The following is a 22,754-nucleotide window of genomic DNA, read 5'->3' on the forward strand; positions in this document are numbered from 1 at the left end:
ATAGTTGTTATTTTAACCTTAATTCTGATAGAAGTAAATATAAAATGGCTTTTCAAACTTCATCCACTCATCGGGGAGAAGCTCTTGAGAATTACATTTCTCTTTTTATTCATTTTCCCTAATCATTTCCCATGATTAAATATTTAATTAGCCCGTGATCATTGAGACTTTACAAATTTAAAACCATGTTATAGGTGACATCAGTGAAAATGGTGGAGTAAAGACATCTGAAAATTCATCCCTTCATAAAACCAACAACAAAAAATATGGCAAAAGTGTCCAGAATGAACTTTTTCAGAACTCTGGAAATTTGCCTAAAAGCTTGCAGCAGCCGAAGGAGCATTTATTCAGGAAAAATGGCTGACTTTCTGTAAGAACAGTGAGATTGGTGTTGTTTTAGCTTGCCCTAGACCATTCCTCACTCCCCAGCTCAGTAGTAGCCTTGAAAAATAGCTCACACCCCCAGTACCAGAGGGAACAGAATGGAGCTGGATCGAGCTCCTTCAAAGCCTCGTCCCCAATGAACTGTCATTATTTGACCTATCTGGTGGTTCCATGGAAGACCTTACTTGAAAGGCTTGTCTTTATTTGACCCAACTACCAGCTGTCAAGTGCTAAAAGCCTGTCCCCAGAGGGTGTCTGTGGAAAACAATTCCAGGAAAAGTGTTTTAACATCACAGGTGCATGAGGCAAGGGATAAAAGTTGGGGCAAAAAAAGAAAAAAAGCCTAATTAAAAACCTTAATAGAAAAGGCTGAGGAATAAGATGTCCATAGGGGCTTTGAAACACTCCAACGGATCCTTGGGAAACTGGAAGACCATGAGACATATTCCTGGGAATCTGGAAGGTCATGCACAGGTTTAGGGCTGTGAGCATGGTCAGGAAAGACCTGAGAAGTCCCTAAACTCTAATCTCTGGCTGACCCTGAGGTTCTGCACAAGCAGTAAGTGAAAGCTAAGGCGGAGCTGGAAACTACCTCGCTGAGCGCTGAAGCTATGCCCTAACATGCACATGATGAACACAAAATGTATAAAGACGTATATGTGACAATAACAGTATAAAGGGAGGTGTGAGAGTGGAACTTTAGAGAAGCAGAGTTTTTGTATCCTACTGAAATTAAGTTGGAATTAATCTGAACTAGAATGTTATAAAGTAAGATTAAATTACTAGAATGTAATCCCAGGGCAACCACTAAGACAAACGACTCAAAAACATATGGTAATATTGAAATGGTACACTAGGAAATATCTATTTAACACAAAGAAGGCAATAATGGAGGAAGTGAGGAATGAAAAAGACATAAGACATAGAAAAAACAAATAGCAAAGTGACAGATGTAGATCCTACTTTATCACTAATTACATTAAATATAAATGGATTAGACTCTCCAATTAGAAGGCAGAAATTGCCAGAATGGATTTTAAAAAACATGACCCGACTATATGCTATATAAGAAACTCACTTTAGATTGAGTTTGAATAGGTTGAAACTAAAAGAATGGAAAAGACATATAATGCAAACAATAGCCAAAAGAAAAGCTGGAATGACGATCCTAATAACAGACAAAATAGACTTAACACAAAAATTGTTGCTACAAACAAAGATGGACTTTTATAATGACAAAAGACTCAATCCATTAGGAAGATAAAGTGATTATAAATATATATGCATCTAAAAACAGAACCCTAAAATACGTACAACAAAAACTGACATAATTAAAAAAAATAGATAATTCAACAATAGTGGCTGGAGACTTTCAATAAAGGATAGAACAACTAGACAGAAGATTAGCAAGGAAATGGAAGACTTGAACAACTATAAATGACTGGACATAACAGACATCTACAGAACACTTTCTCACATTAGGAACATTAAAATAGCAAAAGACACATTCTTCTCAAGTACACACAGAACATCCTCCTGGATAGACCATGTTAGATCATAAGACGAGTCCCAATAAATTTAAAAAGACTAAAATCATACAAAATAGGTTCTCCAAACATAGTGAAATGAAATTAGATATCAATAACAGAAGTAAATTTGGGAAATTCACAAACATGTAGAAAGTAACATATTCCTAAATAACCAATGGGCCAAAGAAGAAATCACAAGAGAAATTAGAAAATATTTTGACATGAATCAAAAGGAAAATACATACGCCAATACAATGGGATGCAGCTAGAACAATGCTCAGAAGGAAATTTATAGATATAAATGCTGATGTTAAAAGTCTCAAGCCAATCACCTAAATTTCCACCTGAAGAAACTGGAAAAAAAAAAAAAAACTCAGTAAACTAAATGCAAAGCAAGAGAAACAAAGGAAATAATAAAGATTAGAGCAGAAATAAATGAAATAGAGAATAGAAAAACATAGAGAAAATCAACATAATCAAAATTGGTTCTTCGAAAATATCAACAAACCTATAAACTTTTAGCTACACTGACCAAGAAAAAAAGAGAGAAGATTCAAATTATTTAAATCAGAAACGAAAGAGGAGACATTACTACTGACCTCACAGACACAAAAAGGGTCATAAGGGAGAACCATGACCAATTGTTTGCCAATAAATTAGGTACCCTGGATGAAATAGAAAGATACAAACTACTGAAACTGACTTGAGGAAAAAACAGACAACTGACATCAGGATCCTGCATTTGTGCCTAGTGAAATCAAAACAGAGGGCCACTCCATGTTAGCCTATTTCTTCCTCCTGTTGCAGAGCTTTCTTGTTTTCACTATGTCTGTGCTGGGGCAACGGAGGGAACGAGAGGGAACTGACGCAACAACTCAAGTCTGGGGATGCTACAGCAACTCTTTCCCACAAACCCAATGACATGAATGTCTTTAGATTCCCACTGGATACTGTCTTAAACCATTTCCATTTGTGGTTGAATTCCCTCATTTTACAGATAAACTAAGGTGCACTGACACCTAATCTACTGCCTTTTTGATATCTTTATGGGAGTAAGAGGTGGCAAGCTTTTTATTCGCTTCCAAGTTTAAGAAATATCACTCTAAATGGTTTTTTAAAATAGACCTTATTAGAAGAGGAAAACCCAACTATTTCTGTATAAACCTTTTGCTGTAGAACAATGAGACAGAATAAAGGCAGCTCACAAAATAAGGGAACATTTCTTACCTGTTATTTTTTTTTCTCCAAATTCTTCTGTACGGTCCAGACAGATGGGCTACATTTCCTTTCTATTAACTGAGGAGACACAGCAGACTTGGGGACTGAAGCATGTCATCACTGTCCTGAATGTACTGAAATCCTAACAGCTTTAGCAGAACAAATGTCCAAAGCAGGCAGTGAAAATAAATTTTAAATAGGACAAACTCTAAAACTGCCTACGCTAGAATCCCAAGGCAGGCAGGGAGAACCGGTTCCTTGGAAGAAGGTGGTCAAAGAACTAAGCAGAGTGACCTAGACCCTGTTCCGGTACGTCTGAAGTACTTGGCGATGGAGTAACCGCTTTCCTTCATTCATCCACTGGGCTCCATGAGCCGTGAGAACACGTCTCCCACGCGAAGCTCCTCGTTACAGGACCTCTGACTGCATCACGTGAACCCTTTCTCCGAGGCAAAGTCTAAAGAGTCTGAAATGGTGAGCCTGTACTTTAATCCAACTTCTGAGCATAGCCTTGGAGAGGACTCCTTGGCAGTGAAGAACAACGGAAGCAGCGAGGGCCCTGGAACCAGGCAGACCTGGGTTTGAATTCTGGCTCTGTCACTTTCTGGTGAAGTGACTTGAACAATGACTATCTCTGAGCCTTACTGAGTAGCGTTCGCCTCACAAGGCAGGTTGGGGATGAAGTGAAAGCGCACGTGAAGGCACCTAGTGCGGCGCTGGTCACGGTGCCGGTCTCAGCAGTGGGGATGTCGTACCTGCACTGGACAGGGCGCAGCGACCCTGGGCATGCCCAGTGGCGGCACGGCCGGGAGCTCTGCAAGTGTGGAATTCTCAGAGGGAAATGCAGCTCTCTGCTCTAAAGGTCCTATTCAAGTTAAAAAGTAACTTTAAGATAAAATGCACAAAAAGGCAAATGGTCGTCATTCAGCTCCTATGACAAGGGAACAAAGAGCTGTATCAAAAATTACTTGCAAAGCTTGTAAGTGGTTCTACCACTTACTAAAAGGTGTGAACCTAGGCAAGTTATCCCATGTCTCTGAGTTTCAACTTCCTCAACTGTCCCTAAAATGGGGACAATAATATGTACATCACAAGAGTTGTTGGGAACATGAAAATGAGATATCACAGGAGGCAACATGTATCCATGTTTACCATGTGCCAAGCACTGTTCTAAGAACTTCAGGCATGTTTTCTCACTGTATATAAGTACTTGGGTGCCTGAAACATAAACATCATCTATTAAAGTTATGGGGAAGAGGAAGAAATAACTCAGTTTCCAAGAGAAGAGAAGATGCCTTGTTATATAAACGGGAAGAATAAGATGCAGCTGGGAGAAGAAAAGTATAATAGCTGCTGGGTGTGACAATCTCAAAACTTTTGAACCATTACAAATTAAACAGCCATGTTAAATCACCCCAAAGGACAGACCTGAATTGTTATTTCCATCTTTAATGTTTATGCCTCTCTGAATCTGAGAAAAAGCCGCCAGGATTCCAGTACATACCAAGACGTGATGACGATATCCCAACGATACCCTGAAGTGTGTAAGCTTTTGTGCATCTACAGCCTCCAGAGGAAGCCGATGTTAGTGGACTGGGGGCAAGGAGAGCATTGATCCAGTAGGGATGAAGCTCGGGTTTTCCTCTTATTCTTAGTGCTTCCTTTCTTGGCCCAATGTTGACGTACCGCCGACAAGTCAGCATGTGAACGTGCTCTATCTGAATAAGCCTTTCCACACTGTAGAGTCAGTTTCTAAAATGATGGAGCTTGTACTATTAGAACCAATGAAGTGACTAAAACAATTTTAAAAATAAGCCATCAGTCTGGACCTGTGTAGGTGAATGAAGGAGAAGCACTTTAAAGTCAGGAAAAAGAAAGCATATTTAACATATAGGATAATCAACCACTGCTGGTTTTCCACTAAATATTTCATCTGAAAGAAATACGATTATTACCATCATTTCAATAGCAGTACTTTACTAATAAGCTCTTGGTATGTCTTTTTTTTTTTTGAGACAGAGTCTCACTCTGTTGCCCGGGCTAGAGTGCGGTGGCATCAGCCTAGCTCACAGCAACCTCAAACACCTGGGCTCAAGCAATCCTTCTGCCTCAGCCTCCTGAGTAGCTGGGACTGCAGGCATGTGCCACCATGCCCGGCTAATTTTTTCTATATATATATTTTAGCTGTCCAAATCATTTCTTTCTATTTTTTAGTAGAGACGGGGTCTCGCTCTTGCTCAGGCTGGTCTCGAACTCCTGACCTCGAACAATCCTCCCGCCCCAGCCTCCCAGAGAGCTAGGATTACAGGCGTGAGCCACCACGCCCAACCTCTTGGTATGTCTTTGAGGTGGATTTCAGATTCAAAATAGACTGACCCTATTTCACACTGCTGACTTGTTCACTCAGTGTTTGTCAATAACATAGAGGCTTCACCCAGGAGATTTGCTGGGTTGTAATTACCTGGAACCCAGGGGTGATTCTAGGTTCTGTGAGGCCTGAACCTTATCTAATTTGGGAAATCCTCTCTAATAAAAACACACAAAATTATGAATAGAAAAACTGCTAGGGCCCCTCCCAGGACGTTGGAAGGTGCCGGTGTAAGTGAGGAGCCCTGAAGCTTAGGCTCCATTCAATTCATGATAAATCCACCCCAGCTGGGGCCTTTTTACAAACTTCTGCAATGCTGGGAAAAATATTGCTTCAACTTGTGAACAACCCAGAACTGTGTCATGTTGGTCATGAAATTACCGGCATCTTCCTTTGGCAACTGGCCTTTGGAAAGAGATGCAATAGGCTTATATCTCACTACAGCAAATTAGCTTTGTCTGTTAGAACGATTTGACCCAAAACAAAGGAGCGCAGCCCCCAACACACGCTTGGTAAACTGTGACCGTTGTGCCCATCTCTGAAAGTAACTGTGAACTAGGTGGAGGGGTACAGCTCTATCCAGATCCCATACAGGAGCATTCCTTTCTAACACCAGCTAGCTCTGGTTTCCTCATCACCGTGAAGCAAATGCCTTTCTCCGCTGTTTAAGATGAACACAGAAACTCGAGATAAATAAGTTGGTGCCTCCTCCACTGGGAGTCTTTCCTAACCCACCCCCCAGTTCCTGTGCTGTCCCTTCCCCTACCTTGTCACCCTGCTGTGTAGACCCCAGCATGGCTCTCATGTTTTCTCATCATCATCCCTCTTTCTCCTTCTGATATGAAAGCCTCTTGGGGACAAAGAGGCTTTGTCCTATTCCAACTTGCACCCCCAGCACTTAGTGTCGTACCTGGCACGCAGCAGGCATGGCACTCATTAATTTTTACCAAATGTGATTCCACGGGTTTCGTTTTTTTCTGGTGTTGCCTACATAATTAGAGTGAAACTTGGGTTCTTATGAGGGACTCTCAGTGTTATAAAATGTCCACTAAAGGTGGTGAGTTTAAGACATTTGTAAAAAGACGCCGCCTAAACCTCTTGGTGGAGGGATCCAATGAGTGTGCCCTCTGGTGGGAGGGCAAACAAAAAACAGACCCACACTGTTCCTCCCTAAGTGAGGCCTCAACAAAGTAACAAGGGGACAGAGGAGGCCCCTAAAGATGGGCGTTGGCAAAAACTGTTAATTCAGCCCCAGACACATCCTAAACCCCTTCCTCTAGCCCAAAATGAACTGTGGGAAATTAGACTTCTGAACCACAAGACGGGTGGATAGTCTTTTCCAGAGTCAGCTTTAGAGGAGGATCTTCACCTTGAGTCTAAAATCCCCTTCAGGCCACTGAACATACCCACTAGGATTTGCTTGTGTCACAGAGAAATCATAGAGTTTTTGAGCTGAAAGGGAATAAAACCCACACTTTTTGTTGAGGAGTAGTCAGGAAACAAAGTATATGGAATTAGACTAGAGCAATGTATTTTCTTTACGAATATTTTTTGCACTGTAGCTTAACATAAATATTATCTTTTCCTACACTGCAAAGGTTCCTATTGCCCACAGATAATTCTTAACTTCTTAGGTATATACTTTTTGAAAAATAATGTTCTGGGTGATTGGGGAGAGAAGTGCCCTGTGGCAGGATTTCAGGAATTGTTTCTGCTTTACCATGTAAAAGAAACTGACACTGAGAAAGCATCCTGCACCTTTCGCTCCCTGGAGGACTTTGTGTTAAGCTCCCTTCTTTATGGCTACATGTTGCAGACATTTCAGCAGTTAGAAACTCTGCACATGAGGAGGAATCAAAGTCATATTCAAAAGTAGGATTTCAAGGACAATTCGCATAACAGGGCTCCCAGGACAAAGCTCATTTGAGCATTACTTGCTTGCTGTCTCTTATTGCCCAAACCAAAGATCAGTACTGGGGAAAGCAGAGCCCGTCATATGTAAGTTACACAAGTCTCTTGGCCTCTTTGTACCTTAGTTTCCTCATTTGAAAAAAATGGATGGATCTTAAGACATACTTTTCAGAGTTCATGATGAGCTTATACCCAGTTAACCAATAACTGTAGGATGCTTTTACACACAAATAGTGTTTTTACATATGTTCATCTATTTCACTTACAACGTATGTAAAAATTGCATTCCATGCCAAGCCTGAAATGTTCCAAAGCTCACTTCCGTTAGCAAATTGCAACGAAGGTTTCTACGAAAGAAGAGAGAGACAAGCCAAAGAAGAAGAAGAAAAAAGATATTGTTTGAGAACATTTATCATTTGGCAGTGATCCTAACTCATATATGATGAAACACGCCCTCAACACTTTCTCCCTACACTAAAGAAATCTCACTGTACAAGATATTGGTTTACGATTTATACTTTCATATTTATACACGCAGTGCCTTAGATTCAAAACAGTGAGTGCTCAACAAATACTTGTGTTAAGAGATCTTTATTTCTCTAGAACAGAGTTTTACAGCTTCAGTGCTGTTGACATACTGGCCGTGTAATTCTTTGTCGTGGGGGTTTGTCCTGTACGTTGCAGGTTGTTTAACAACATCCCTGACCTCTGCCTCCCAGGTGTCAGTAACATACCCACAGTTGTGACAGACAAAAATGTTTCCAGGCATTGCCAAATGTCAGCTGGGTACAAAATACATAGGTTGAGAACCACTGTTCTATAATGATTCACTCTGATCTGTGTAATAACTCTCACACTCATCTTTGTTAGAGATGAAGAGGATTTGCTATATAATTTTAGTAACTTTCTACCAGTAAAATTTTAATATTTCAAAATGAATAGCAAAGAGGTTTACAATAAGTTTAATAAAAATTCCAAATATAATGAAGTTATATTTGTAACTTACACAAACTGCAAAAATGGTAGGGGTTGAAATGCACCTCTTTCAATTGACCATATTTTATTGCATGATAAATCTCTAGAAAAAAGAAGATATTTCTTTGATTAGCTATTAGATATCAAAGTAGCAGGAACAAATAGCAGAGTTTAGAATGATAATATTGAATATGTAGTTTTTGTCTACACTGTAAACTTTTGGATTTGTATTAGAACTTTCCAGAGCCCCTAATCCTGCCTATACCTCTACTAGAGTCTCACCTTCATGATTTTCATAAATATTTTTTATTTTATTTTAGTTTTCTTTTAGAGATAGGGTCTCACTTATGCTCAGGCTGGTCTCGAACTCCTGAGATCAAGCAATCTTCCTGCCTTGGCCTCCCAGAGTGGTAGGATTACAGGCATGAGCCACCGCACCTCGCCAATTTTCATAAATATAATATGCAACTACAGATCTTGATAGATTTTGGATGTAATCTTTCCCTAGAGCAGGAGACTTGATTACATGACCTTTTGTAGTCTCATCAAATTCTAGATTATGAGCTCAAAGTTTTTGTCTTTCAATATAATTTCTAACATGAAAAGAAATGATCTCACATTTATTCACCTTCCTGGTTTAATTCTGTGTTTCTGAGCCAGTTCAATACCAAAAGAAATAAAAGATATCCTTTGACATCATTTGAGAGGAAATTACTCCTCTAATTAATATATAACTTTGAACTAATTCAGAATTTTACCATATTAATAGAAATTCATTTTGGTTTTATATTAATATTCCACAAAAGCAACTTGTTTGTCGTATAGTGATGGGACAACAGAAAACAACATGGAACTGGATTTTTATTTGAAAACACCCATTCTTGACTACAGTTGACTATTTCTGTTGATGCCAGCTTGTCCCTCACTCTTCACCTGGCTGGTATAACTCTGTCTGACTGGTGTCTCCATCTGTAGTCTCTTCCTTTCTAAACTATCCTGCACACAGTCACCAGATGAACTCTCCAGAAGTGTTCTCAAAGACCAGTCCCTGGGAATTTATGGAAGCTGCAAATTCTCGGCCCTACTCTAAACTGACTGAATCCGAAACTGTGGGGGTGGCATCCAGAACCAAGGCCTAGCAAGCCCTCCAAGTGCTTGTCAGGCAGGCTCAAGGTGGTCTTCAGCACTGCTGGTACAGCATGGTTCCCCATCATGGCTCCTTTGCTTGGCATTCAAAGCCCTAGAAAATCTGGCTCCAGTCTCCTACTGTCCCTCCTTGTAATCTACAGGTAGTCACGGCATTCCTCAAATACTTTCCTGCGTTTTGCCTTTCTCCCATTTTCCAAGTTTAGACTATTTTCCCAAAGATGTCTGTCTAAGGATACCCAATGGCCCTTTGAGGTCCTGTTCTAACAGCATTGCTCTGGTAACATCTTCTCCGATCCACACTGAAGTCCTTTCTCCCTTTTCTGTGCTCCAGAAGCAATTTGTCTCTCTTAGTGCCCATATCTGTTTCTTCTTTGTGATACAGTTATTTTTGCATCCCATTTCTTCTGAGTGTAAACTCCTTGAATGCGTGGTTTGAGCTTATTTGTTTGTTTCCCCTGCGAGATGTTAAGTTCTCAGAAGGGTAGGAACCCTGCCTTACTCATCTGTCTGCCTCCAATATTAGGCATAGTGCTTGGCATATTCTTTCTTAGCTTTTTTTTTTATTGATTGGCATCTTTTAAATGAATGAGAATATGTATGCTAACATGAAATAATTAGCTTACAGAGTATTTCATAGTGGAAGTAATAAAGGGCCTCCTCCATTGAGCAATTAACTCATTTGCTTTTTTTCAAATGTGGCAGAGATGCCCAAGAAGACCAATAGAAAAGTGGTCATCCCCTTATGGCCTAGAAGGTTTGATAATTCAAAAGACTATTTTTAGTGTCACGTGAAGCTCTTTGTACCCACTTCCCTTTAACTTTAATTCCTCTCATTCTACTAAACCAACTTTTTCAAATCTTTTTCTGAAGGCTAGAGAGTGACTATTTTAGGCTTTATGGGCCACATATGGACTCTGTTGTATATTCTTGTTTCTATTCTTTTCTTTTCTTTTCCTTTTACAGCCCTTTAAAAATGTAAACCATTCTTTACTTATGGGCTGTATATAAAAACAGACTGTGGACTAGATTTGATCTATGGGTTGTAGACTAAATATAAATATAAGCAGATGGTACATGAACACTTATAAAACAAGGTTTACATGGGTGTCAATAATTGCTCAGATCTTATTACCACTTTTTCCCTATAAGTGAAGTTCCTTTCTATCTGTACCTTGTCTATATGATTTAAAAAACTGAAAATGCAGAGGAAGTATCTGATGCTAGACACGGGCTAAAACCCTACACAGATTTAGAGAACTGCAGAATTTTATTGCTGGAAGAAATTTTAGAGATTGTCTAATTTGAATCTCTTATTTATTTTGTAGATAATATCACTAAAGGCTCAGAAATAAATATGATTAACTAAGTAACTTACAAATACCGGAGGGATAGCAGGCCTTCAAATGAATTTTTTCGTAATTCCCTGAAATGGTTTTCACTGAGAATTCTGGAAAATGCAAAGGTTATTTCTGGATCAAAATGCAAACTAGCAACAACTATTTGCTACGCAGGACGAACTCCTATCTATGGAGGAAACCTGGGTCACGGTGCTGCCCGAATGTCCTAATTCTGAGTTAATTTCAAGATGGCAATGTCTGCTCTGTTTTCAAACCTTATCTCACGTTCTCCTTTTTGTGTCCATCTCTCTCCACCACACACACACACACACACACACACACGCACACACCCCTACCCGCTCTTCCCACCAAATTTGTATTTAATGCCTACTCTTCTCTAGATCACAAAGTCCCTGTTAGAACCCAACTGTGGTAGCACACCAAGATCAGCAGAACTGCCATTTCCTCATCTCTTTCCCCACATGGACCTATGTCAGGGCCACAAAGAAGCCATTAGGTTTTTCCCCCATTAAAAAAATCTTTTGAGAACTACAATGCGAACAACATGCACATAACATAAATGTTCAGTTTAACAATCATGAAGCAGGCTGGGCGTGGTGGCTCCGCCTGTAATCCTAGCACTCTGGGAGGCCGAGGCGGGTGGATCGCTCAAGGTCAGGAGTTCGAGACCAGCCTGAGCAAGAGCGAGACCCCGTCTCTACTAAAAATGGAAAGAAACTATATGGACAACTAAAATATATATAGAAAAAATTAGCCGGGCATGGTGGCGCATGCCTGTAGTCCCAGCTACTCGGGAGGCTGAGGCAGTAGGATCGCTTAAGCCCAGGAGTTTGAGGTTGCTGTGAGCTAGGCTGACGCCACGGCACTCACTCTAGCCTGGGCAGCAAAGCAAGACTCTGTCTCAAAAAAAAAAAAAAAAACAATCATGAAGCAGATGCCCATGCAATATCATCGTATCAGGAAAGAGCACTGCGAGCATCCAGAAGCCCCGGGGGCCCTTTCCGATCACAACCCTCTCTCTAACCCCTACAGGTAACCACTCTCCTGACTTTTATCGTAATTTCCTTGTGTTTAAAATGTAGTGTTTCCTATTATATGTCAGCCATAAGCAACATACTTTAGTTCGCCTTTTCTTGAATTTTATGTAAACGGAATCTCATTGCACATGTGACTTTCTATCTTGCCTCTTTCACCGAACATTCTGTTTGTAAATTTACGATGCTGTTGCACGTAGCTGAGGTTGGCTCCTTTCGGTGCCTGTATGGCATGTCCCATAGGTCACCACTAGCTACATGTGGTTCCTGAGGACTTGTGTGTGGCTCAGTGTGACTGGGCAACTGAATCTTTAATGTCAGTAATTTTAATTATTTTTAAATTTAAAAGCTGATACTCAATGCAGTTATTAGAAAACGTTGAAGTGCGTTTTTCACCAATGTGGGTATAGGATGCTACTTTTTTTTTTTTTTTTTTTTGAGAGAGAGTCTCACTCTGTTGCCCGGGCTAGAGTGCCGTGGCATTATCCTAGCTCACAGCAACCTCAAACTCCTGGGCTCAAGCAATCCTTCTGCCTCAGCCTCCTGAGTAACTGGGACTACAGGCACGTGCTACCATGCCCGGCTAATTTTTTCTATATATTTTTAGTTGTCCAGATAATTTCTTTCTACTTTTAGTAGAGACGAGGTCTCACTCTTGCTCAGGCTGGTCTCGAACTCCTGACCTGGAGCGATCCTCCCGCCTCGGCCTCCCAGAGTGCTATGACTACAGGCATGAGCCACCACGCCTGGCCAGGATGCTGCTTTTTAAACTGCATATTTTATGAAATCTAAATATAGATTAAGTATTTTTGATGAAAATTCGCCAACCAAATTTAGACTTCAAAAGAGTATGGAAAAAATAATGTCAACTCTTTAAATAATAATTTTAGGCTAATTATATATGGAAATGATAATACTTTGGATATTTTGAGGACTTGGTATAAAAAAGAATAGAACATTTTGTTAATAATGTACATAATGATTACATGTCACAATGATAATATTTTAGATATATGGGTTAAATAAAATATATTAATGTTTGTTTTTACTTTTATTTTTTAAGTGACTACCAGAAAATTTAAGATTACATATGTGGCTGACACCATGTTTCTACTGAATAATGCTGCCTTAGGGTATTTCATTGTATCACTATACCTCAACTTATTTATTCATCTACTGTTGATGAACATTGAGATTTTTCTAGTTTTTAGTTATTACAAACAATGCTGCTTTGAACATTTTTGTACATGTATTCCCATAACACTTTTGCCTGAGTTTCTCTAGGATGTAATAGGAGTACAAAATTGTTTTCCTAAGAGATTGTGCTATTTCAAGTTGGTAGATTGAGAACATGCCACGTCTCTGCCCCTCCAACCTCCACCAAATCCCTAAAAATGATAGAATAGATATAATTAAAAAATTCACAACCTTAGCTCAAAACTTGCAAGCAGCCTTACAAATGCTCCCCCATGAGAAATGCGCTGGAGCTATCTGCAGGATTGTTGGTTGGGATACTACAGGAGGAGCAGCCAGAGGCACACGTCAACCCCATGTACTTCCTCCTTGGACCAGGCAGCCAAGGTGTCTTCCTCCAGGCAGGAGCAACTGGCCTTAAAAGGGGGCAGGGTCCTGGAACCCTGGAGGAAGGGCACACACTCCCGTACTAGCTGCCTCCCACCCCTTCCTTATTCTCAGGGGAATCCACCTGTAACACAAGCCCCGGCATATCATTTCACCTCTCCCCTGCAGCTGGAAAACAGAAGCAGCAGAATTTCAACTACAAAGATGAATTACATTCAGGAGTGACCAAACAACAAGAGAAAGCTAACTCCAGTAAGGACAGAAAGCAAACTCAAACAACGGATTAGTTAACAGAGAAAGCACGAGAGGACTTTAGAATAGCAGCATTAATATCCGCAGACAGATGTAAGCAGATAGTTTATCCACGAAAAGGAATCGACTAAAGATTATACAAATATAAGGTGTTATTAATAAAAAACTGAGTATATGGGCTGGGCATGGTGGTTCATGCCTGCAATTCCAACACTTTGGGAAGCCGAGGTGGGAGGACTGCTTGAGGTCAGGAGTTCGAGACCCTGTCTCTACAAAACAATTTTAAAAATTAGCTGGGCATGGTGGCACACACTTGTAGTTTCAGCCACTTCAGAGGCTGAGCCAAGAGGACAGCTTGAGCCCAGGAGTTGGAGGTTGCAGTGAGCTATGATCATGCCACTGCATAGCCTAATGGATAGAGTGACACCCTGTCTCTTAAAAACAAAACAAAACAAAATAAAAACCTCAGCATATGAATAGCAGAAAGGACAGTGGAACAGGAATGATCCTCAGACAAGCCTGACACCTGGGCCTGCCCAAGAAATGTTATAGCCTTCACTTCAGCTACTCTCATAGTAAAGACTAGGAACATGCTGGGGGAGGGGTACTGCACTGTTTCTAGAACCTGATGAACAAGCAGGCACATAGCTATTTCTCCAAAACACTGGGGAAAGGAAGTGGTAGCAAGCCAATACGGAAGAAATCCTCTAACATGTCCAAGGCCAGCTCCTTTTGCCTGGGAGAATCCATTTCTTTGCAAATAGTATCAACAGCTGTCCATCCTTTGGGAGCCTTGAGGAACTGAGGGCATGCTATGTTGCCTTATGAAACTATTTCCATCAAGTTCTGTATTCTTTGACATTTAAAACATTCTGCTTCCCCTCGCTGCATCTGTTGGTCACATATTTATATTAATTTCATCTCATAGCTCATGACAATAAAATACTACTACCTAGAAAGCATGCCACTGAAATTAAGGGCAGTTCTCAGATACAAGGTGGTCCATCTCATACACAATATAGTTACATACGTATTAAAAAGATTATCATTAGGCCGGGCTTGGCGGCTCATGCCTGTAATCCCAGCACTTTGGGAGGCTGAGGTGGGAGGATTGCTTGAGGCCAAGAGTTCGAGACCAGCCTGAGCAAGAGCAAGACCCATCTCTACAAAAAAATGGAAATATTAGGCAGGCGTGGTGGCATGTGCCTATAGTTCCAGCTACTTGGGAGGCTGAGGCAGAAGGATCACTTGAGCCCAGGAGTTTGAGTCTGTAGTGAGCTGTGATGAGACCACTACACTCTAGCCTGGGTGACAGAGTACGACCCTGTCTCAATAAAGAAAAAAAAAAGATTATCATTAAAATAAAAACACAAAAACTTTAATTCCCAAAAAGAACTCTTGGAACCCTGAGAATGCATCAGATTCTGTCTGACCTCAACTGAAATCCACCGTGTTGGAAGGAACAGTGATGGTCAGAATACGTGTGAAGGGGGAACCAGGCGATTTGACTTCTCACCTTGGTTAGCTAATACTTTCATGCTTCCATGGAAATGTCCAAAAAGGAAAAACACATCAATGTGTCCAACAATGTTTATAGTAACCCTCTTCATAACTAGAAAGTGTAGACAAAACCTACCTCCCTATCACATAACAAAACTGTATGGATATACTATGGACAATATACAAAAAAGAGATAGGAAATGATGGTGATGAAAGAAATCCAGACAAAAATGAAATATTTATTAATTTTAACTTTAAAAATATCTTAAATTAATGGAGTTTCTTTCTGCAAAGTTGTCTGAATGACAGGACAGGATAGTAAAAACTTAAAAAGTAACAATAAATTCAGCTTAGAAGGAAAGTTTACACTGAGAAATGGGTAAGTCATCAAATGATTAGCCAAAAAAAGAGCTTGAAATAAGCAACTGGAATAAAATACATTAATTTATTGAACTCCAAATGTTTATTTTGATTGAAGCAAAAATTTTAAAACTATATGGAATCAATCAGTTATTTCCAGATCCAAAATTTTCTCAACCATGACAATATCAAAACCAGGCCTAAACTAAAATTTAAGACACCCATGTTTTGTATTTTTTTTTTTTTTTTTTTTGAGACAGAGTCTCATTCTGTCGCCCAGGCTAGAGTGCCATGGCGTCAGCCTAGCTCACAGCGACTTCAAACTCCTGGGCTCAGACAATCCTCCTGCCTCACCCTCCCAAAGTAGCTGGGACTACAGGCATGCGCCAACAGTCCTGGTTAATTTTTTTCCCTTTTTAGTAGAGCTAGGGTCTCACTCTTGTTCAGGCTGGTCTCAAACTCCTGAGCTCAAGCAGTCCTCCTGCCTCGGCCTCCCAGAGTGCTAGGATTACAGGCATGAGCCACCTCGCCTGGCCAATGCATCCATGTTTAACTCCTGAACTTCACAATATTAATTCTTGATTCTATATAATAGATAATTAGCCTTCACCCTGTCTTGTAACTTTTAGGAAATTGAGAGAACTCAAGGTTTATTTGGGTTTAAATATACACATAATGCAAACAGTAGGCCGTTCTGAAATTGATTGACTCTCCTTTCCCTCCTTTCTCTCTCTTTTAATCACTTATCAGGACTTGAAATTATATCTATTATATTTATAAATTTATTTGTATATTTGTAAGCCCCTTGAGAACTGGGATATTTGGTTTGTTTTGTTCCTGGGCCTGTATCCCCGGCACATAGTAGATGCTCCAGAAATATTTGTTGAATGAATGAATGAAGCGACAGATATCAGTTTTCAGATTTACTGCTTTTACTTAAAACAAATCGTCCATTTATTATTATTTGTGAGGATAAGTACAGCTTGGCAGGAAGAGAAATGTCTTTCTTCTCCCCTCCATTTGTAACGCAATCTTGTATGAGATAAAACCTTTTGAGAATCTCATAAAAGCTATGGATGCTTTTCCCAGAAAACTGCACTTTCCTGAATATATGCAAACATATGTATGTAGTTTCCATTTGTGGATCTCCCCTTTAGGGCAGAGGTCCATGAAAAGAACAGATTGAATTCAGGGGGCCAAACCTGAATGTGAAGTAAAATTACATCTCTATTTTCACAAACAGAAATTCAGAAATCAATGGTGATATGACACATAAACTATTGTGAAATGCCAGTTAATTACTTTGAATGTAAGTATTTTTTTTCCAAAATCATTTATGTACATAAACTGATTCCTTGGACAAATCAATAAGAAAATGATAAAATGATTCAACATTAAAAATGGACAAAGGACAGAAAACTCAAAGAAACACACATGTTCAATAAGCATATAAAGATATTTAAATTCACAAGTAATGGGAAAAATCCAAATTCAGATGGGACCCCTTGTGTTCACCCGTCATATCAGCAGAGTTGGAGAATACTCAGTGACAAAAGGGAAAAATGAATGCTGTCATATTCTGTTGACTGTAGTGTAAGCTGCACAACATTTTGAGAACAATTAAAATTTCATACCTACATAGTCTTCACACCAACAATTCCATTTCTAGATGTCTATTCTACAGAAATACTTGCCCATGTTTATAAAGAAGCATGTACAAGGATTTTATAGCAGCAATGCATTAACAAGAAAACTGGACATAAAATATAAACATCCAGCAATAGGGGAATTATTAAATAAACCATGATACATCCATACTATGGAATATTATACAGGAGTTTAAATGAATGGGGCAACCCTCTAAGCACTAGGAAATAAAGAAATCTAAGACATACAGTGAAGGGAAGGAATCAAGGTGCAAGATGTTACCATTTATGTAAAAAAAAAAAAAAAAGATAAAAAGACCACACAACAAGTCTGTTTTGCTATATGTAAATATGCATGTAGGGAAATACCTGGGAAAAGATCTGGAAGATTATATGCCAAGCTCAGAGTAGTGGTTACCTCAGGGACCAGGGATCAGGGTACAATGAGGGTTTTCATTATACCTCTTGTTTCATTTTTATACGTTAAGAATATATATAATCGTGTATTACTTGTATAATACAAAATAAATTTAAATTGCCTCTTATTTTAAAGAGAGCCCACCAAATTTAATTTTAAAATAATCATAGAATTACCATCAACAGAGGTTGATTTGAGATAGGGAGGGGGAAATACCTTCCCTCAGAAGTATTGACCTCAAAATTCTGGACCAAGAAGGATCTTACAATGCAGTTAATTTTTTGTACTCATATTCGGAGAGAATATACTCACAATTTCTCAGTCCAACGGTATGATTTCCATACATTCTCATCAGTGTAAGAAATAGCATTTCCTTGGAAATTTCTGTGAAGAAACATAGTTCATAACTTTGAATAGGTAGGAAAAGAATGAATAGAATAAAAGAACCATGGCAACCTTGTAGGGGATATTCAAATACAGAAAATAATCCCAGCTTTCTAATTTCCAGAGCTATCGGCTTCCCAGTTTGCATAATTGATCTAGAAAGGAGGTGGGACCACTGGCACGGATGATGACGCATCTCCTCAGCTGCTTAACTATTTTTTTCCAAAATCACTTAGGTGTCTAAACTGACTACTTCTACAAACCAATAAGAAAATGATAAATAATTCAACAGAAAAAGGATGGGCAAAAGTTTAGCATTATCAGCAAATAAGAATAAAGAAAAGAAGCCTATGTCAGGTAAGAGCAAAGCTCTGGCTAAATACCCTCTGTTGAAACCTCTCCAGGTATTGGAAGGAAAAGGGCAATTAGAAATGAGAGGGAATAACGTGCTGACGTGGAAAGATCTCTTAGACATATTGCGTAGGGGAAAAGCACAAATCACAGAGCAAAGAGTGAAGTAGTACCTCATTAGGAAATAAAAAATGCAAAGGAGAGAGATTGGAAGGAAGGACACACACCAAAATGGTTAACAGAGTTATGGGTGGGAGGATGCAGGGGACAGGGGCGCTGGCAGGATGGGAGTGCGGATTTTCACATTTTATCCTACATATATATGCTGCTTCTTTTTCTTTTTTTAAGTGGGAATATATCCATAAATGACATATGTTTAAAAGAAAGGTGGGGCACGGTAGCTCACGCCTGTAATCCTAGCACTCTGGGAGGCCAAGGTGGGAGGATTGCTTGAGCTCAGGAGTTCGAGACCAGCTTGAGCAAAAATGAGATCCCGTCTGTACTAAAAATGGAAAAATTAGCCAGGCATAGTGGTGCACACCTGCAGTCCTAGCTACTCGGGAGGCTGAGGCAAGGGGATCACTTGAGCCCAGGAGTTCGAGGTTGCAGTGAGCTATGAAGATGCCACTGCAACTCTACTCGGGGTGACAGGGTGAGTCTCTGCCTCAATAAATAAATAAATAATTATTTTAAACTTATAAATAAAATAATTTTAAAAAATCAAAGCACGCATTATTTCCTCATGATTAGCTTCTTATTAAACACTTTTGTCAAGAATGCTAGATAAGTGATATCGTCTATTTATGATATGATACCAGAATTTCAGGTTTTTCCACTATTGGTGGTATGTTCACTGGTTAAGGTGCTGACCACCACGTCACTACATCGCAAGGGACAGTTCGTCCTTTGTTATCAGCAGGTTGGTATCTTGGCACCGTTTGAATATCTTATCCTTTCATTTAATTTTTATGTTTGTGTATGTGTTTATAATATATAATTCTTATTTTTACATATATAAAATATTGTATTTTTTAACTGCTTCCTTAATTTCTGTATTCTCCCAGTTTTTGAAAATACTTTATATATATTGATATGTTTAAGTTTTATGCATTCACTATTTGGCCATTGTTTCCCCAGTTTGAGCATATATGTTGAATGACTTAATTTTCTCTTAATGTAGCAAATTAAAGTATTTGAGTTCCTCAGAAAGCAAGCAAGCAAGCAAGAAAGAAAAGAAAGCTGTTAGGTACCTTATGTTCAGTTTCAACTCTGTGGGTGACTCTGAATCTACCTTTAACTCTGTCCTCGGTCCTCAGCAACAATTTTACTTACTCAGTTTCTAGTTTCAGTTCAGTTCAGTTTCCTCATCCAGTTTGCCAGTGGGGGGGGAGGCGGGGGGGCAGAAAGCAGCCAAACAGACACGGGTCTGCTCATCTGCCTAGTGCACATTTCCATTCAACCAGAAGCTTCTGGTTGCTTAATGCTCACCTTTAACAAATTTAAAAATATCCAAACTAAACTCCCTCCCTCAAACTGACTCTCTTCCCGGACTGCTGCACTTCCACTTGTCACACCACCATCATTCTCTTCATCGTCCAGGACAGAAAGCTTGGAGTCACATTTGATTTCTCCCTTCCCTGTACACACCATCACCCGACTCCCTAGTCAGTCACTAAATCCTGTCTGTTCTGTTTGTCGTGTTGCCAGGACTTTCTTCCCACTCCTGTCACAGCCACTAGGATTTAGCCCCTTTCTCATTTTACTCCTAGATTTTGCTAGAGCTTTCTATTTGGTCCCCCCGAGTTAAGCTTTCCCCTCTAGAGCACCCTATGTGTGGATTCCAAAATAATCCTCCTGTCTTAATCATTTCTCTCTCTTGCTTGAGAACCTTCAATGGCTCTCCACACCTCATCGCATAACTTTCAAACTCCCACATCTGATATTCAAGCTTTCTCATAGTCACGTCTTTCATTGCTTCCTAACCCAATTCTTTGCAGCCAGACTGTCTACTAAATCCCCATCATGCCTGCAGCCATGTCTTTGCCTAGGCTTTACTGCCTATTTTTCTTTCTATTTAACAAATTATAGCCACTCTTTAAGCCCCAGATAAAGTTTCAGCTTATGCGGGGAGCTTTCCCCTGACCTCCACACCTCAGTGATTATAGATTCCGGTGAATTACGGTGCCTCTGGTCTGCATCTCTCGTAGTACTTCATTATAAATCACCTCCCTTTTTATGCCTATTCCCTTTCTTCCCACCTATCATTTTCATGCTCTAGAGACAATGTCATACTTTGCCCTGGGTTGGGCACAAAATGGCTGCTACATATAGAAAGCCAGGTACAAGGATGAGTTCTGGACATAACTAAGGAACTGAATACTAATAACAGCAGCTGACATTCGTAGGTATGCCAGGCACTGATATATGCATTACATGTACTCACACACCTAAATCTCACAACAATCCTATGAAATGGTAACTACCATAATCCCCATGTTAAAGATGAGGAAATTGAGTCACAGAGCAGAATAACTTGCGCAAGGTCACAAAGCTAATAAATGACAGGCCTGGGTTCAAACCCAGGCAGGCTGGCTCCAGAACCCCTCTTAACCACTTTGTTGTATCATCACTAATGAGATGGGGAGAGGGACACCCCACTGTCAAGACAGTGGAGCAAACACAGGGGCAGAGTTTAAGCAAGGATATGATGGGGCTAAATAAAAATGGTTAAGGAAAAGGAAGAGTAAGCACAAGGAAAAGTTTGGAGAAGGGGCACAATAGTAAGAAGGAGAATGAGGATAAGGAAAAGTTGACAAGTAAAGGGAGAAAGTGAGTCAATGAAGAAGGCCCAGGAAGGTCTCAAGGAAAATGCTGCCACACGAGCCAGGTGCAGAGAACCAAGGAGGAAAGGTGATGCTTACAAGATGGTGAAGGTGCCATTATAGGCATTAGGCTCTTGCACAGGCACTTGGCGGAGCCTCTGCTTTGGGCTGAGACCAACACACGACATTGTCTCATCTTTGCAGGTACAGAGCTCACATATGTTGGTGGCATTCCGTTCTGAGACGTAATTTACAGTAAAATCCATCTCAGAAGGTTGAACCGTAACTTCAGGCAGGTTTGGAGGCTGAGTCTGAACCTGGTCTGGAGGTGGGGCTACAGGCTTCTCCAGAGCGACAGGATGTTCAGCCTGCGTGGTGGATACTGAACTCTCGGTAAACTCCAGGTCCGAATGTTGAACTGGGACACTGGGTGACGCTGGATGTTGAGCTTGAGCTTGACTTGGTGTTGGAACTGTTATCTCAGAATACGCAGGAGCTATAACCTCCTTAGGCAGCTCTGGAGGCTGAGTTGGGGTCTCCTGCAGGGTTGGAGAAGGTTTAACCTCTGCAGTGTGTTCTGAAGTTACAGTAAATTCCTGGTCCAAAGGTTTAACTGTGACTTCATTCAAGTTTGGCTGCTGAGTCTGAATCTGGTCTGGATGTGGAATTGTCACCTCAGGATGCTCTGAAGAAGGAGCTATAGAATGTTCATCCTCTGCAGTGAACACTGGAATTATGTTAAGCCCGAGGTCCAAAGAACTAACTGTGACACTGGGCAACACTGGATGCTGAGCTTGACTCTGACCTGGTGTTGGAACTGTCATCTCATAATTCACTGAAGGGTGAGCTATAACCTCTTTATGGGGCTCTGAAGGCTGAGCTGGAAACTGCTGCTGAGGTGGAGAAGATATGATCTCTTCAGTGGACTTTGGAGGACGCCCCAAGGCTTCCTGCTGGGTCTCAGATGGTTCAACCTCCATAGGGGATGCTGGTGGCTCAGCTGGGGCCTCCTGTTGGACTGGAGAACGTATTAACTCCTTAGGGTGATCTGGAGCCTGAGCTGTGGCTTCTGGCTGGGCTACAGAAGATCCAAACATTGCAGGGGGATCGTGAAGTGGGGCAAAGGGATCAGACTGGATTGCAGAAAATTCAGCCTGTTCAGTGGAAACTGTAGACTGAGCAGTGCCCTCCCACTGGACTGGGTAAGGCTCAGCATTCGTAGTGGGCTCTGCTGTAGTTATGGTAATGTCCAAATCCACATGTTTAACTGTGGTTTTAGGCAACACTGAATGACCTCTGAAAATCATAGGCAGATCTAGAGGTGAAAATGTCACTACATCATCAATTGGACTGAAAACTGTATAGGATGCTGGGGGCTGAGTTGCATGCTGTTGCTGACCTGGAGACGGTCCAACACCCACAGGGGGCTCTTGAGGTAATGCTGAGATTTCCTGCTGGCTTGGAGATGGTTCCACAGGAAGCTCTTCAGGCTGAGTTGGGACTCCTTGATGGAC

The 22,754-nt window shown here is 40.5% G+C and overlaps 1 protein-coding gene across 1 annotated transcript in view; it reads right to left on the reverse strand.

Moving 5' to 3' along the window:
* Positions 1-22,754, reverse strand: part of LOC138392393 (leucine-rich repeat-containing protein 37B-like) — a 46,811-nt gene that overhangs the window by 21,678 nt on the left and 2,379 nt on the right. The window contains exons 3-8 of the mRNA XM_069483154.1: positions 21,744-21,925; positions 21,340-21,638; positions 17,996-18,067; positions 10,910-10,981; positions 8,417-8,488; positions 7,677-7,757 (exon numbers count right to left, since the gene is read on the reverse strand). Of these exons, the coding sequence (XP_069339255.1) occupies positions 7,677-7,757; positions 8,417-8,488; positions 10,910-10,981; positions 17,996-18,067; positions 21,340-21,638; positions 21,744-21,925 (778 nt within the window). The remainder of the gene's footprint in view (positions 1-7,676; positions 7,758-8,416; positions 8,489-10,909; positions 10,982-17,995; positions 18,068-21,339; positions 21,639-21,743; positions 21,926-22,754) is intronic.

This window comes from Eulemur rufifrons, chromosome 9, assembly GCF_041146395.1.
Source record: "Eulemur rufifrons isolate Redbay chromosome 9, OSU_ERuf_1, whole genome shotgun sequence".
In the NCBI taxonomy this organism is placed as follows: domain Eukaryota; kingdom Metazoa; phylum Chordata; class Mammalia; order Primates; family Lemuridae; genus Eulemur; species Eulemur rufifrons.